We start from the raw sequence: 17,441 nt of genomic DNA, 5'->3' as shown, positions 1-17,441 counted from the left end.
GGAAATGACTGTGCCTTTGACTGCACATCTAGCTGCGAGTAGGTATTTGCCGGTGTCTGGGTGGGTGACAGAAAGGCACGCTACCTCCTGCGTTTGACATTCCTGGGGAAGCAGCTGCACCCACACCATCTGACAGGACCATGGAGGGGTGTAGCTTCGGCAATGTCATGATACTGCCAGGGAAACACTGCAAATTAGATGTGACTTGGCTTGTCTGGAGCTGATGCTAACAACTGCTGTACAGGTTACTTAATGGTGAGCAGCCCAGTGACAATTAGTCCCCAGGAACCACAGTAAGAGGAGCCACAGTGTAAGGCAGTGCTAGGGTAGGAAGAGGAGAGGGAGTTTGTTTTCTCCTTGGCTTGCTCTGAGTGCTGTCAGTGAAATAGATGGGGACAAGGAAAGAGATTTAATTTGTCAGCTAAAATTGTTTAATTATCTGGTATATCTGCTGACTATTACATGCAAAGAAACACAAGGGGTACTCCAGCAGTTCTCCTGGAAAGCAATCACAAGAACTACAGCTCCAGCCATAATCATTGCCTCAGTGCTCCTGTGCACGTTCAGGTTTCTTCTTAGGCAGAGGAGGAAAACAAAAATCAGATAAAATAAATGTTTGTCAAAGGAAAGGGATCCCCCATCAGTCTGCTTCACCACCTGCAGGGGTTGTGTCACCACTTGCCCGGGGTGGGAATGCAGGAGACTTGGTTGAGGCATCTTCTATGTTCCTGTGATGGAATTCAAAGCCCAGAGCTGGCTGCTTTAGGGAACTGTAGCTCCTTCTCTGTAACCACTGGAGAAATTAATGCCAGGTGTTTAATGAACTGTCAGCTGATGCTCTTCATCTAAGTGAAATTGCTGCCGTAGTTTTTGGGGATATCTGGAGTGTCACATCTGCTGCCGTCCCTAGAGAGTACGGGACAAAAGAAACTCACTGAGAGGGTTGGTCCAGCATTTTGAGCAGCGCCTAGGGACCGCTGACCCGAGGGGGCCAGGATATGGCACCATTGTAGGCAGTCTGGTAAGAGCTGTTGATACGGAGCAGGAGAAAGTAAGGAAGGAATTTAAAAGTACAACTTAAGTGCAATATGGGCAAGGAAAAACAAGAATTATGGTGACACATTATTAAAGCATGGATCCACTGAGCAGGGAGAGAAAACTGAGAGCGGTCGATGCCAGGGAGAGGGGGACCATCTTAGGTTCAAGCCTGTGTTCCCTGGAAGGAACCTCATTGCTTTAATACTAAAAGAAGGAGGAAAAAGAAATAATAATTAGAAAATATATAGTAGGGCTGATATTTGTATTGTTTAGGCTGACTAGTCAAACGGAGCAAAACCGGCTTCTTTTTCTATGGTGCCAATGGCATCTTGGGCAGAACAACACACTGTCAAATCCATGGGCGTGTGTGGCGCTGGGTGGGAGAGCAGCAATGATAGCGTGCAGCAGGAGAGGGACACCGCCTTGCTTACACATGTCACAGAAGCTCTGATACTTTGTCTTCATGGCAGAAATTTAGATGAGCGAGAGGCAGAAAGTTGTCCTCCCCGCTCAGCTGGGAGGTGACTACTTGCTGAGACAGCAAAGCCAGGGGTCACCCATGCTGGTGACAGCACGATGTGGGGGCCTGATAGGGTGGCACAGCACATGGAGGTGTAGCATGGCACCCTGCAGTGCCCCATGCACAGCCTGGCAGGCAAGCAGTAACCACGCTCTGCTTTTGTCACTCAGAGCAGAGACAAGCTGCCCTTCTGGGAGAACGGGACGGGGAAGAAGGAGGCCTGGCAGAACGGCTGGCATGGCTATGACAACGAGCTCATGGACATGAGAGGCTTCTTCCTCGCATACGGGCCAGGTACAATGCCATCATCCCTAGTGTTCTGCTCCCCCTGCAGCCCCATGGCCCCTGCCCCAGCATCCCTTCAGCCTCTGGCATGTCAGGACCCCCATGTGACACTATGCGACACCTAAAAACTACAAATAGATGGCAGGATTTCCTCACTACAGCTGGATGCTGGGAAGTTCTCCAGCTCTATAACTGTTTTATAGCTGGAGAAACAGGGCAGAGAGATGTGAAGGAATTTGATCAGCCCCCTTCCAACGTCCCTACCCCTTGTCCCTATTTTCCTAGATTTTTAATCCTATTTGAAACACATGAATTCTGCTTTTGTTGGAGGATTTGGACTCACTAACGCAGAGCACTTTCCTTGTGAAGGCTGCAGCATACCTCACCCGTCTGTCTTATGGGCAGACACGAAACTCCTGGTTTCCACTTTGTCAGGCCCTTTAAACACTGCTGAGCACCAGGCTGCAACTGCAGACAGGAGCGAAAGCAAAGCAGAATGCGCAACACAATTATTTCAGGCTATTAAATCTACCAAGCATACACAGTAAAGTAGCTCCTGTACTTAATATTTTTAAAGTTTTTAGAGTAAAATTGGACTAGAAGTAAAAATAATGAATAAAAATGTTTAAAATGTTTTTGCTGAGCTAGGTTGTAAATTGTACGATGTGCCACATCCCAGCCTGTTGGGTAAGTCCTGGGGGAGGCAGGGGAGCAGCCCTTGCCCCACAGCGCCCCACGTTTCAGGAGCTGAGCCCCAAGCCGTATGACGCCAACTCCACTCTTTGCCTGTTTTTCCTTCAGATTTCCGATCCAACTTCCGAGCGCCTCCCATCAGATCTGTGGATGTTTACAACATCATGTGCAGCCTGGCAGGAATACAGCCACTGCCCAACAATGGCTCCTGGTCCAGGGTGGAGTGCATGCTCCGAAATGCAGCCCCCTTGGCACCGCTCCCCCTGTGTGGCAGCTGCGCCCTGGCGCTAGCTCTGCTCTCCTTGTTCGCTGAGCAAATCTCCTTGCTGTGATCCCTGAACAATGTCGGTCAGTGTCACCAGCAACTCCATCCCTCTCTTTTTTTTAAAAAAAAAGTTCTTCATTTGAATAATAGCTTCATTAATAGAGTGCTGTCCCCCACTCCTCCGTCATGCTCCACCAGGCATGAATCTGACCCATCCTACGTTTGCAGCAGTTCTAACATGAAGCCAGGTTTTGTGCTGCTCCAAACACAGCCAGGAAAGTCAGTGTCACTACTCTAGATTTACAGTACTGGCAATGAAAGCAGAATCCTGGCCAGCTATCCACAAAATTTTCTGGTGGGTGCACATGGAGATCTCTGAGCATCAAATGCATCTTACCCCAGCATCTTTAAATGAGAGGCTCACCTTGACTTCCGGTACTGAGAAGCTCAGGGTTGGAGATGGACCTCTGTGCATGTCACTGGGTTCTTTCTGATTCACTCCAGCTCCATCACCAGCAGAGCTCCCTCTTCTCCTTACGGTGACAGCCAAGCCCCATCTACACTGACCCATTCTTCAAAGAGCCAAGCACTTTGCTGAGTGATGATAAAGATGAGAGAGGTGGATTGGCAGGAGAGCAGTGAGAGCACCCTACTTCTCTTAGCCTTTCCTTCTTCATTTTCTCCAAAATGAGCCCTGGCCTTGCACTTCTCTAGGGCCAGGCTTTCCTCATGGACCACAGCAGGAGGGTGGGGGAGGGCTGGGAAAAGGGAGAGCAGTAGAAATCCTCCACTTCAAAAACAGGAGGAAAGTGAAGAGGCATCTGGACACACAGTGGTCAGGAGAAAGTAGGGTGGGGAAACCTGGCATTTATCTGCCTCTCTGCTTTTCCTGGTGAAGATAGTATCTCATCTGCTCAGGTTTTGGGTTTTTGTACCAAACTGCATTTCTGAAGGTTTTACAACACTTGCTGCTTTTCTACCAGCTCTTGCTCTCTACTCCTCTGCCAGGTGAGCGGCACATTCCCCTTCATTCTGCAGCAGGGAGAGAGGTCTACATTGATGGATCTCCCATGCTCTCAGTTAATCCTAGCTAATATTTCCACCATGGGCTATCAACCCAAACAAAGTTGTAAGGCAAAGTTAAATAGCAGGAGGGGATAGAGCTGTTGTCGGAGGTGCCTTCGGGAGTGCCCAGTGCTTTTTTCTGATATACCTCTGAGCCAGGAGCTTTCAGTGACAAACTGCCTTTGGAAGGATTTAGGTCCCTCCCCATGCAAAATAAACCTCTAAGACTTACTATTCCTATGGATAAAGAGTCAAGCACAATGTGGGTATGTGTGGTACAGTACGTTTAAGGGTGAATGATTACACCGTGGAAGAAAAAAACAACAGCAAACAAACACCAAATTAAACTTGACAAAAGAGTTCTGTAATAGCTGTAAAGATTTATGTAATGTGTTTTTGAAGCTCAAGTGAACCATCAAATCAATGGGGAAAAAAAGGGGAGAAAATCAGTCTTTGTTATGAGACTGTTGAGTATAAAAGGCAATTTAGTGCTTTCGAAGCATTTGCAGTAGCTGTAAAACAAGCACCTATTGTTCAGAGTTCCCTGTTGCTCTTTAATGGACCAGGCTCAACGAATTCACTGTAGCACATTTTTAAAATAAAAAAAATTATCAGTATACAAAAGATGACCAAATGACTAAATTACCAAGTTTTGTTTGAAAATCAACAGGATAGATACAGTCAGTGCCCTGCTAATCCCGCCACAGCCTGCCATTTGAACTCTTACAGTGAACAGAACCCAAGGTTCTCTCACAGAAGAAAAGATCCTAAGAGTATAAGGGTATATTCAGATTCTCAATTATACAAGCAGAAATTGGAAATAACAAATCACGTCCATTGGGTTGCTCAAGGGATGGGCCGTGACACGTGAAACCGACATTGATCCTTGTGAATACTTTGTGCAACTCGTTTTTGTCAGTGGCCACATGCAAATACTGCAGAGTAAATCTCCTAATTGAGTCGTTTGATTTTAATGCAAGCATTGTGTGTGTGGCAACACACCTCAAAAGATACTTACCCTGTGAAAGGGAAATTTGACCTACAAGAAGCTCATTAGCTTCAGAAGAACTACAGCTGATTATTTTTTGAGAAGTGTATCTTTCTTCCTCAGAAATGTTGTACCTCTGAATCAGTTCACATTCTCATTCAAAAATCAAGTGTCTTGACTCTTACCTATTTTTCTGTCTACTATGCAATGGAGGTGGGTGTATTTTAAAACCTATTTCTGAATGATGTTTTTATACAATGACTGATTGTGAATGAGTGAATAATTCTAAGAATGGTGTTAGAAAAAAATATGCTTTTTTTTTTGTAAATACTGTAAGATTTTGGAAAAAAAAAAAAAAAAGACCCACCCCTGTAACACCTCGCCTTTCTTGTTTGATTGCTGCATCAAAGTGTGATAAACAGTGTTTGAAGCTTGTGCTGATTAATCATCAGAAAGATGAATGATAACATTGTTTAGAAATGGCAAAATTGTCAGCATGTAAATTAGGGACATTAAATACATCACACAATATACTGTAGTTTGTATCTGCAGTCCTTTTTTCCAGATGTATTTCAGTATTTAACCTTTTGAACATCCATCCAGGGACACATAATTCAGACTAGCAAATGGATATGACAAACCATTTTGCTCTCCTAAGAGGAGAGGTGAACCCTGGATGCGCTCTCCAGGCCCACCATGTTACCATCGCATCAGCTGCTTGCACAGAACTCGGATGCATTGTTACTGGGACCAGGGTTCAGTTGGTTCGGGCTTCCCAGAGCCCTCATGGTACACCCCACTTCCCAACACAGGATGGTGCAAATGGCAACAAGGTGTCAAAAACCAACACCAAGGGCCTCAAGGACAATGGGCCCTACTCCCACTTTAAGCTCTACAAACCCAACGACAATGTTTATGAAGGAGACTGATTGAATAGAAGTAAGTCTCCAAACCTACTCAGTGGAATTCATCTTGTTTTCCTTCATTAACGGACCACAGAGGCAGGGAGTGGATGATGGAGGAGAAGCAGCACAGGTGTATCAATGAGTCCTTTAATTCACAGCAGGACTCCCTTTGAACTGGCAGCACCACCAAGGTCTGCCCAGAGATGCTCCCCTCGTGTCCCGTGAACATTGGTCCCACAAACAGGAGGGTGCTGAGGGATGCCTGCATGGGGACAGCATGGGAATCAGTCCCAGTCAGCTCCCCATAGCAGTGCCAAAATGGCAATTAATGAGCTTGGCGGCCGTGTAAATGGCATGGCTGGCCAGGGCTTGGCAGATGAGCCTTCCAGCATCCCTTGGGATGCAGCCTGCCACTGCCCACACAGACTGTAGCTTCACGGAGACACTTTCCCATCAGCCCGGCCACTGGCCAGAGCCCTCCCCAAGTACCGGGACTCCGCAACTAAGGGGTGAATTAAAGGATTTTGTGGTGCTGGCCACCTTCCGTGTCTCCTAACTGCTCAGCAGAAGCCAAACCATCCGTCAGACGTTAAAGTCCACACCTCAGGGGGAGATGCAGAGTGAACGAGCTCTGGGCACTGTGAAGTGAAAGGCTTTGGGAAAGCTCCCTGTCGCAGTTCCCCTCCTCCTTTGCCCTAGAAGGAAAAAGACAGGGCAGGCAGCTGCAAATCCAACAGGAACTTTTTAAGAAAACATGGCCTAATGAAGGGAAGAGTTGGAAACCTTCCATTTTAGCATAAGTCTTTGATACCTGTTTTGAAAGACAACTTTCACCTACATGGAAAAACGTGTGCAGGTACTGAAACACGTTTATGTTAAGGGAAGGTTATTGCAGAGTGCCCAAAACCAAGAACATTTCAGAATTACAGTTGACTGGACACTAATTCTCAAGCTTCATACACATGTTGACAGCTGTAGAGATTATTCTGATGAAATCTGAACGGCACAGAAGCTGCTATGGGCTGGAAGACGGGTACAGCGTTATCCCAAACCTGGCAAGGCTGTACCCGGGGGCGGAGATCCCCCCGTCCGCTGCTTTAAGGGCCTTGTTCGCACCTGTTTTCGCGCCGACAGCCAGCAAGGCGCCGGCTGCAAAGGGTGCAGCCTCCCAAACCGCGGCCGGGTTCGCCGGGGCCGGAGGGAGGAGACCCCGTTAGGGGGGAGAGGACACCCCCTCCCCGCCCCTGCGCCCCAGGGATCCCAGCGTGCCCGGCCAGGCAGCGCCCCCTGCCGGCCGACTGGCGTCAGCCGCGGGGCGCCCCCCCTGTGGGGCGGTGTGGGGGGACACAGGGACCTTCCCGCAAAAAAATGGGGCGATTTAAGTAGGCAGGGCTGGAAGAAATCGGGGAATTTTAGGCAGGAAGGTTGTAGCGAGTAAAGTTAGAATCAGGTGTTTTCGTTCTGTGTTTCTCGTTGCAGCTTTTTCTCTTTCTCCCCTTTAATTCTCTTTCTGTTACCCCTTACTGTATGGCTGATTCCCCTCCCGCACCACCGAGGTCCCCGCACAAACCTGCTGCCCCAATGCGGTTTCCTGAGCGAGCCTCCTGCCTGCTTCTGTCCTACTTTCAATAGAGAGGTGAGTGGCCTCGGAGAGCCGTGGGTGTTTACATGGCCCTTAGTGAGCCTTGACAGCAGTCAGCTGGATATACTTCCAAATACAAGGACTTGGGCTGCATCCAGAGCTGCTTTTGTTGTTATTAAAGCCTGATCCCACTAGTGGAAAACAAAACAGGTCAGGGATGAGCAAAGCAGCAGCAGCAACCTGCCCCATTACTCCTTCTCACTCGCAGCTTCGCTCTAGGTTAAACATGGCACCCTCCGGTTAGGCAGTCCCACAGCACTGCTCAGGAGGACTCCGAGCCGTCATCAGCTCAGGGGGACTCTGATTAAAGCATTAAAAGACAGCAAGGAAACAGTGAGGAGGGCTGAGGAGAGTGGGCTGAGGTGGGGGAGATGTGGTGCCCACCTCCTGCACCAGCACAGAACAGGGCTTAGCTGAGCTCCAGGGAGCTCATTTCTTTCTCCCTTGGTCACAGCAAATGAGGCATTTCAATATCAAGCTTGTAGCAGCTTTTGGGAGCAAGGGGCACTGTGCATGTGCACAGGAGCTGCCCTTGTGCCCCGCACTGAGGGGCTGCAGGCAGGGCTTCTGCTGGGATCATGTGGGCATCTCCCCCATGACCGATTTTCTGTGATTGCAGGAGCGGGCACTGACGGCTCTAGAGCAGTCTTCTGTTGTTCTTGAGAAACTAATAATATGTTGAAACATTACTCAGCACTTATACATATTGCTTGGTGAATATTAATTAAGGCTTAAAACTGGCTGGAAACACTGGCACTGCTTCCTTGCTAGATAGAAAAAGGAAGGTTAAAGTAGCACTGGCCATTGCAAAGGCTGCAGAGTGCAGGCAGGGCTTGTGGGGGATCAGCCACAATCCACGCTGAATGCCCGGCCGACCTGCCGCTCACACCGGGTGTCCTCCATGTGAGGGCTCCCAGCCATGTAAATGTACATAACTGAGCCACGTGTCCATAACAGGCAGGTTTACCCCTTCTTCAGTGGGCCAACGTGCTGCTTATCCTGCAGCACTGAAATAACCAGTGCCTTGGCACTGTTTTGTGCTCCCCTGTTCAGGTTAGTTTTGCCCCTGCAGACCACAGCCATACAAAATGACTCAGGAGGGGCCTGTTTCTGATTTCTGAGAGGAGCCTCCCACCCTCTACATGACCCCTGGGCAGAAGGAGGCTCTGGCAAATTCAGAATTTAGTTTTGAAAAGTGCTTATTTGCCTGCCTATGTATCCATCCTTCTGTTCATCCATCCACCCATCCATCTATCTGTAAATCTCTCTCTCTCCCTTGCTAATCCTTCCATGTCTTCCCCATATTGGTGGGGCTTTTGGGCACAAGGCTTTGTTTCTGTGTTTGCCAGAAGAGGTAGCACTGTGCTTTTCAGCTTGCAGCTCACTGATCCGAGGGGTGGGAGAGGGGTAACCCATGTGGGTGGGAGAAGGGTAACCCTGGCTGGCCATGTCCTGTACCTCGCATACATCTCAGCTGAGAAGATGCTGTAAGAGAGAGGGAAAGCACCCCTTGCCCAGCCATGGTGGGCTTCTCTGGGCATGGACATAATAAGGAAATCACTCTGGGCTTAAAAATAAGCTTTTAAAGCAGCCTTCCCAAAGCAGCTGTGAAGGACAAAAAAAAGCTTAATATTTTTTAAGGTGGAGTTCAAGCAGTTTATGAGATGGATTATACAACCTGCTTGCTTACACTGCTTCAGGGGCTGGATGGGATGACCTGGAACATCCCTTCCTGCCCTAATCTCAAATGTTTCCTTATAAGAACAGTTTTGACAGAGAAAAATAACTTTTTTCCCCCCTCTAAACAGAATAAACTTGGAGAGCCCCAAGGTTTCTTTACATTTCATACAGCCTCCTTCTGGAAGAACAAGTGGGACGAACAAACGCAAGTTCCACTAACAAGAAGATATTTAATATCCATGGTGTGGAGAGCTTTCCAGCAAAAGACAGACTCTGTTTTATGCAGAAATAGCTGGATGCAGCCTGTAAAGGCCCAGCAATTAATCATGCATTTGAAGAAATACAACACAGTCATAGAGGCTGAATTTTAAATGCTTGCTGTTCCAGTTTGGACAGTGACAAATTAAGGCCCATGCAAAAGCAGGTGTGGCTCTTGAAGAAGCCCTCTGAGGACAATTAAAAATGAGAAACCAGCTGGTAAATGTGCAGATGTGACAGCTAGAGCAGCTGAAGAAGTGAGTGCAAAGGAGGAGGATGGAGGAATTAATGGTGTAGGAGCTGAGGTGAATGAAACAGGACCTGCTCTCCGAAGGGGGTTGCTCCATGGCGGGTGAAGTGCCTCATCATGTGCGACGGGCAAAGCTGTAACAGGCATGTGTCCCCACTGCCCTGGAGAGCTGCCCTGTGCCTGCCACAGACAGGGTCCAAACAAAGTCCCCACCAAACGTCCCCACAAACAACAGAAGCTGCTGCCCCACATGTCCCACAGCTTCCTCCAGCACCCAGGGGAGGGCTGCATTCGGGGATGTCTGAAGCCAATGGCCTGGGGACCTCCAAAAATGGCTGCAGTACCCCATGATGGAAAAGGCAAGGGGCTGAGATCGAGGGTGGATTTTCCCAAATCTCCAATGAGATCTCCCAAAGCTCCAATGAGAGCCAGGTCTTCTCTGATCCAACAGGCAATATCCAGCCAGGTTCCACATACAGTGCTTCATCATTCCTGATCAGTTCACCGTCTCCAGTGTTCACTGTCCTGAATCAGTCAAGAAAATGGTTATTTTTCCCATTGAAAACACATAAAATAATTCAGGTACCTGTCAAATTATGAAGGATTTGTAACTTGCCATTAGGGTTACCATTTAGGAAGTGTTAGCAGGTTTATAAATAGTGCCACAAAAACAAAGTATGAATCAGTACAAGCCAGAGCTCCTTGTTCCGTTTGGAAAAGGATGCCACCATGATTGTCATCACAATTTCTCCATGCTGTTCCTCCCACATTTACTCCTACCCTGCCTCTCTCCACACATCCAGCGGGTGTCAGATATTACTGGGAGAGCATTTTGTAGAAATTACTTTCCACCAAAGTGCAGGGGAACTCGTCCCATTTGCTTCATCGAAGTCTGTTCTTCCAAAGTAATATGTTGATACAAATCTCTTTCCCACTGTGAATTATATGGACTATTTCTCAGAAAAAGCTGTTGACACAGATCGCTATAGGTGACTTGTTTGGTTTTTCTCCCCCCTTGTCCATAGGAAAGGATTGCTTCCGCTAATGTTAACCTTTGGCATAAAATAATCCTTCCAGGAAGCTGAGCACAACAGTGTTTAATTTGAGGCTGCTGGTAGCCTGACAGAGTGGACAAGGTTTTTACCAGTTTCAACCTCTAAATAAAAAGAAAAAAGTCTCTAGTGAAGAGCTGCTCAGCCCCTTGCCTGTCTCTGTGAAGCTGAGTATTTAAGCCACTTCTTTCTTGAAAAAAAATTGTATTTTTGTTGGCCTTATTTCCAGCACAGTGTTGATGAAGCACGGGAGATTTTCTATGTAAAAGGAGTTCTCTTTCTGCATTCAGCCCCCTACTAGGCTTGCTGTTTGTCACCAGTGTGGGTAGGGACAGCCCTAACAGTGCTGTCCTGGCGAGCATGCCAAACAATAAAGCAGGTGGGCAGCTTCACAGCAAGAAACAGCCATACACAGTGCCTCTACGCTTGGGCATAGGTAGTCAATGCAGCACGGAGACCCTGTTTGGCCTAACAGCTTTCATATAAAAAAATGCATCCTAAGACTGAATAATTTATCTTGTAATGAGCTCCTCCAGGGCCTTGGCCAGGGAGGAGGGCCCCAGCCGGCCAGTAACAAACCCTGCTTCAAAAAACAGTCCCTGCCAAAAATGCTGCAAGGGTGGGAAAAAAGAGGCAATGAGAGAGCCATGAACGCAGCCCAAGGCTGTACCGAGCACATGAGCAGCAGCTGCAGGGCAGAGATGGTCACAGCCAGTGTTTTTCTTCTGTTTGAAGGGATGGGAATGGGCTAATTTGGAGCTGGCAGCAGGTAATCAAAGAGAAGATAGAAGATGAATCTTATATAATGATCTGAAACTGTTCTTCATCCCCCTTCCAGTTCCCTGTGACAACCACAGCTAGAAACAGAGATGCTTCTGAGTGACGTTTAAAAGCTTTCCTGTACTAGTGTGGTAAATAGAGCCTGCACCAAAACTTCCCTGCCTCCAAGAAGGGGCATGAGGAGAAGCAATTGCTCATTGCTTATCCATCTCCCTCTTGTAATCTGTTGTGCCTGGAGACTGCTGCCACGTGCAAACATCTGGGATGCATCATGGACCTTCTCCAGCTGGAGAGAGGAGATGGTTTTTTGGATACAAACTAGGCTTGGAGGCGTGCTGCATCCTTTGCAAGGGAACAAACAAGTTATTGCACGTATGATAGGAACGGAGGGAAAGAAGGAAGAAGGTTTTATTCCAAGATGAATGTGGGAGCCTTGAGGGTGAGCAAAACCTTCATGAGCGGAAACCTCCCACACACACGGGGAGGGGGAAGCAATTATGACTTGCATTTTAGGGGGCTGCCTGAGCAGAAGGGAATACCACCAGGAGCACCAAGCACCTTGCCAGTTTGGCAAGTTGTGCCTAGTTCCTACCTAGAGGATGAAGGATGGCAAGTTGTTCTTCAGGCCAGAGGTTAGCCAGGAGTAAGAAGGGCCATTGTGCTTGGGCAGCAGAGAGAAGGAGCACGTGTTGCAGCACTGCCAGGCAGGCCCTGCTGGGATCCCTCTCCATCCCTTCCCACAGGGCTTCTTCCAGGATCCAACTCAACATGCAAAGGGGGCACCTCTGGGGGAGTCAGCCTCTGCTGCCCTCAGCGGCTGCGCTGCGTCCTGGCTCCTGGATGGGCATTGCTCAGTGACACCACATCCTTACAGCACAACCACAGACACACGTCAGAATATTCCAGTATCGATTGATCTTTATTTTAGGTCTCTATAAACTGCGAAGGCAGGCACCTGTAGTTCCCCACCTCAGCTGGCTTTTGGGAGCCCAGGATCCTTCAATCTCCATGTAGTGCAAAGATTTTTTTTCTTCTGTCTTGAGCTGACATCTTTCTTCTCAAACTGCTGGTCCCAACAGTGACTCCCCTGCTACTGAAGTACACCTTTACGTTCCTCTTTCCTCTTTGTTTTGGTGAAATCTCTCAAGTTTTAAGCCCTGATACTCCAATTCCCTCATTCTCCTTCTGGGGAAAAGCATCTGCCCTCCTTCTCTTCCCCTCAAATTGCAGAGACCACAACCTGGAAGAAATCTGAGCAGCAGCTGGTCACCTGCTGATCTGACTGTTCATGGAGATCCACGCCAGGGTTGCACCACTGTCTGCATTATCCACGGCACAAGGCAGCTGTCATGAGACAGAGAATTCACACACTACATGACAGTATAGTCCACACACTGCACATCAGTACAGTCCAGAGATCATTTTCTTTTTTACCAAAAAATCAATGTCAACAGTCCTTCTTTTTAGCCTGACATGTGGGACTAACTCAGTTGCTCCGCTCTGACTTGAGACTGAAGCTGGTGGTCTCGACTGGTTGGTCCCAAGGATTAGTTAGCCCAGCTACTAATCTGGTGTCAAAAGCTGCCTCCTCAGCAACACCCCAAGCAGCTCATTTTTAGAAAGAGAAACAGTTCTGAAATCTGCAATGGTCTAAACATTTTAAGGCAATAGTCTTTTATTAGTTTCTGGTTCAAGGAAAGTCCACTCGTCTCCAGGCGAACGTTTTAAATGCAGCGAAAGAGCTTTTCAAAACTGTTTGTAATTCTGTAAGGCTGTAGTTTTCCAGGCTTTTTTTTTTTTACTTCTGTCTTCAAATCTAAGTGGGTTTCCCATTTTGGTTTTTTCTGTACAAGCTGTGATTTGGTGAAACTGTTATCTGCTGTCTAACAGCAAAACATGAGAAATACTGTCTCTCCATATTGTGTTATAAGTAATAATAAAATCATAATAGGCAAAGGGTCTACCTTTAAGGAGGAACGATAAATATATTGGATGCCTTAGGTCTGAGGACTCTTGAGTTTCTTCATTTTGAATGAGTAATAAATCTTCAGGGTCCACCGGTGACTACTTACAAACAAAACCCTACAGTTGGAAGACAAAACGATTTTCTTCAGAACTGGGGAGAAGATAGGATGCTAGTACTGCCCGTGCTGCCGGGGAGGGCTCCTGGGGGGCTGCCAGCCTGCCAGCTGCAGGAGCCAAGGGACGGCAGAGCAACAACAGCGCTAAGGAGCTTTTTGGGTTTCCTCTCCTACTGTGTGGGCTGGCCATGTCCTTCCCCTCTGTGGGACAAAGCAGGCGGCCTGGGCTCTCACTGGGGTCCCTCTGTGGGCTTTGCACCTCTGTTCCTTGGGCTGGCACTGGGGTGGCCTTGCTCTGCTCGCACCACGGACAAAATGGCCCCTGCCCCTCTACTCCTCGTGGTGCCTCCCCTGACTGATGCTCCTGCTGCAGACTGCAGCTGACAGTGAGACCTCTGCCTCAACCCAAAGTTTCCTGGGAAGTTTCAGGCAAGGTGCCTCAGCACTCCTTTAGAGGAAAAGAAAAAAATATACTGCATTGTCTAGGTTAAAAAAAAAAAGGAAAAAAACAAAGAAGCGGTTACCTTTCACTGAGAAGCTCTGCCAAGGTCATGCCTTAGATGAGGGTTACAGCTGGCCCAGGCACAAGCATCGGAAAATCATCACCAGCTTGTGTCCGGCAGAAGCATGTCAAACTGCGGCAGCTGGATGCTAAATAGGACTTCTCTGGCAGCTCCACTTTGGGCCCGAGCCAGAGGCAAGCACTAAACTGGACAGAAAAGAGCCTCTCCCCCCACAGTCTCCCTGTGCTGGGGGCGAACGGCAGCAAGGGGCTGGGGCCCCATGGCTCGCCAGGGAGGGAGCCGAGACTGGTAGTTTGGTTCAAGGCCACTGGAGTGGGCTGGGCAACCAGCTGCAAGGAGCAGAGCAGTGCGGAGGGAAGAGGGGGGCCTCGCCATGGAGGCAGGGGCAGAATTCACTGGCTGTAGCCAGAAAGGCAAGTGCCCTTCTCTGCTGTCCCTGTCCCGGTCACTGCCTGCAATCCTAGGGCACACCCAGCTCTGAGGTTTGCACTTCTGAGTCCTCAAGTTTGCCACCTTGATGGCTGCTCCTGGCAGTCACTGCCCAGTGGTACATACGTGCATAGTGGTGAGCACGTGGTGGAGACCACAGCTACAGAGCGATGGCAGGCTCCAGGTTTGTGGGTCACAGGATGTGGTTTGCACTCAAATCCCTTCAATGCACAAGCTGCCCTGCAAAATTAATTGCCTAGGTCCTTATTTTCCAAAATCCCAGCTAATAGGACCCAAAAGGGCTGCAGTGCCGTGGCTGTGCTCCTGATGTGCATCCTCCGGTACAGGCTTCATCAGCAAGTAGTGCAGCTCGCCTGTGCCGAGACCACTCTGCAATAGCAACTGCAGCACGGTGAGCACGGGCAACCAGGAGAGCCCTTGCTGGAGCACAGTTCCGCTCGGAGGTAAGGCGCCAGTGCCAGTGTACCCTTCCACTTCTGCGTGAGGAAAGCCTACGTGCGTGGGAGAGGCCACTGGCTCCTGCTTGTTTTCTCACTGCTGGTGGAAAGTCTGAACGCATTGGAAGCTGCTGCTTTTGCAGCTTGCTGCCAGACTTACCCTCTTTGGCACTGACTAGACAACCAGTCCAATTTTACCAGCAACAAGTAGAGGGACAAGAGGAGACAGATGCAAATAACCAAAACCAAAAGGCTCCATGTTTCCCTAAGAAAACAAGCAAGCAAACAGGGTACGTAACTATTTCAGTCTAGGCACAGACATGCTGGTAGATGTATTTACTCTGTTTGCTTACTTTCATAAAGCTGGCAGCATAGGGTTAGGTTTTCTGTGCTTATTAGGATGAGAAAAAAGAAAAACAAAGATGTAAAAAACCAGTACTTGGGATTTCCTGTTCCCAGTCGCCATTCATCACTTCTGTGGCAGTGGGCTAAAAATACTTTGTTAAACACAAGGTCCTAAAGGCGTAGAAGGAAGTTGCTTACAAACACAAGCTCGGTCATCTCCACACAAAACCACTGGTGGCTACCAGAGCCTCAGCATCTTCAACTCTGCTACAAACCCCTTCTCCCTTCACGTACCAGCTGCGGTGAACAGGAGTGTCGGAGCAGTGGGTTCCCTTCTCGCAGTTTAGGAAAGGCTAGCAAGATGAGGTCATTTTCCTTCCCGTCGTTCTGAGCAGCACAGCTGGATGTTTTTATAATTGTTTTCCCAAGCATTTACCTGAGGCCTTGCTTGGTGCCCTGAGGAAGAAAAACATGATATGTTGTTCTAGCATTGTTTGAGGTTTTGGGTCTCCTCTTTGAGCCCTCAAAGCACAGAGATGCTGGGCAGAAGAAAAGTATACAGTCAAAAAAAGGAGCAGCAGCAGTCAAAAGGAGGAAACACAAGGGACTAAAAGTGGGGGCATATTTACACTCCTAAACTTTTTTAAAATCACAAACCTGCAACAGCATGGCTTGAAGGGAAGTGCTGACAGGAGCGCTCATCCTGAAGCAGCTGACCACCTTTTCTTCTCTGAGGTTTCTGATGAGCAGCGAGAGTAAGGAATTAATGAAAAAGTGGGGAAAAGACACTGTAGGATCAGGATGACATTTTGAGAGGGGAGGGTGAGAAAAGAGGCAGAGAACATCTCACGTCAAGTAATGTGTGGAAAAAACCCCTAACCTGAAGGAGAATAAATGTCAAAAAGGGGCAGAAGAGGAGGGGATTCAGAGAGCTGGAGAAAAAGATAACATGGAAGAAGGACACTACAGAAAATAAGCTGGGAGGAAAAAACTAGACTCTAAAGAAACATTTGAGAGGCTGATGGGGGGAAAGTCTGGAGGAGAACTTTCAAAAATCTTATCTTACAGATGTAGGGTATCTGTAGATACAGAGAGATGGAAACCTGCTGTTTTGACTCAGTGCTCTCAGCAGATAGGCACAGTCCCACAGCAAGAGAATAGGTCTTCAGCCAAGCAGTGGCCCTAGACATTTTAGGTATGTTACAGGCCATGTTTCACCAAAAAGATGCCACTTGGTTAAGATCTTCAGTTTACCTTTCAGCAGAACAAGTATAAAGACAATTCAAGCCACGTTTTAAACTGCAAGGTGTGATGGGTTTGGACAACAGTAGTTTTTTTGTAGATAACGATCCGCCTAATCTATCACTTAGAATGCGAGCTCACCATCAGGACAGAAATAGAAACAAAGCTCTCTGCGAGGGTAACAGTGCCTGCAAACTTACCTGGCAATACTGAAAAGGCTTTGACTTTGAAGTCTGCTTCTGACCACCACCCAAAACTGGCTTTGCCTGTGTAAGGCATGAGGTCAGTGCTGGCATAAAGCCCTAACCAAACCCTGCCTGGCTTTCGCTTCCCCCCCCCCTACAATTCAAAATTCACAGTTTCAAGGAGGTGGATTACAAAGGGAGAATATGGATGAAGAGGAAGCAGCAAAGACTACAAATAGCGTGGTGTGCCACTAGCTGGTGACAAGCCAAGGTGCTTATGACAGCACCTATTTCCAATAGATGCTTCTTTGTTTTTTATCTTGTAAATCTTGTAAATCCACGTAGCCAACCTTGGCAAACAGCAATTCTCAAGGCAAAGCTTTGTCAAAGCTCCTGGAGCCTAAATCTCAAAACCTTCTTCCAGGTGGTGGCAGAGGGCAGGAAAATGGCACCTGCACATACATTGTCTACTTGGGCCTTTCCAATCAGCTGCTATCACTGTGGGTGGGGGGGAAAAAAAAAAAAAAAAGGGTAACTTTCTGAAGAATGTGAAAAAATCTCCTTGCCAGAGCCCTTTCTCTTGGGTGTGTGCACCAGGTCCTCCCTGGGCTCACGAGGACGGAGAGGAGAGGAAAAGAGGGACCTGACATCTGTTGCTCTTGGCATCAGGATCCCCTAATGGACTTCCCATTTCCTAGAGCTTGGGTGCATCCCAGCTGGGTGCTCACACATTCAGTGGGGATCACACTCCCCCTG

The 17,441-nt window shown here is 48.2% G+C and overlaps 1 protein-coding gene across 1 annotated transcript in view; it reads left to right on the top strand.

The window, feature by feature from the left end:
- The window catches only part of ENPP6 (ectonucleotide pyrophosphatase/phosphodiesterase 6), a 32,742-nt gene extending 29,874 nt beyond the window's left edge, over positions 1–2,868 (top strand). Inside the window, exons 7-8 of the mRNA XM_086464350.1 lie at positions 1,729–1,852; positions 2,645–2,868. Of these exons, the coding sequence (XP_086320476.1) occupies positions 1,729–1,852; positions 2,645–2,868 (348 nt within the window). The remainder of the gene's footprint in view (positions 1–1,728; positions 1,853–2,644) is intronic.
- The last annotated feature ends 14,573 nt before the right edge of the window (positions 2,869–17,441 follow it).

Source organism: Leptosomus discolor, chromosome 4 (assembly GCF_034619465.1).
Source record: "Leptosomus discolor isolate bLepDis1 chromosome 4, bLepDis1.hap2, whole genome shotgun sequence".
NCBI classification, from domain to species: domain Eukaryota; kingdom Metazoa; phylum Chordata; class Aves; order Leptosomiformes; family Leptosomidae; genus Leptosomus; species Leptosomus discolor.
The sequence above is the reverse complement of the archived record's forward strand: the minus strand, read 5'-3'. Positions and strand labels throughout refer to the sequence as shown.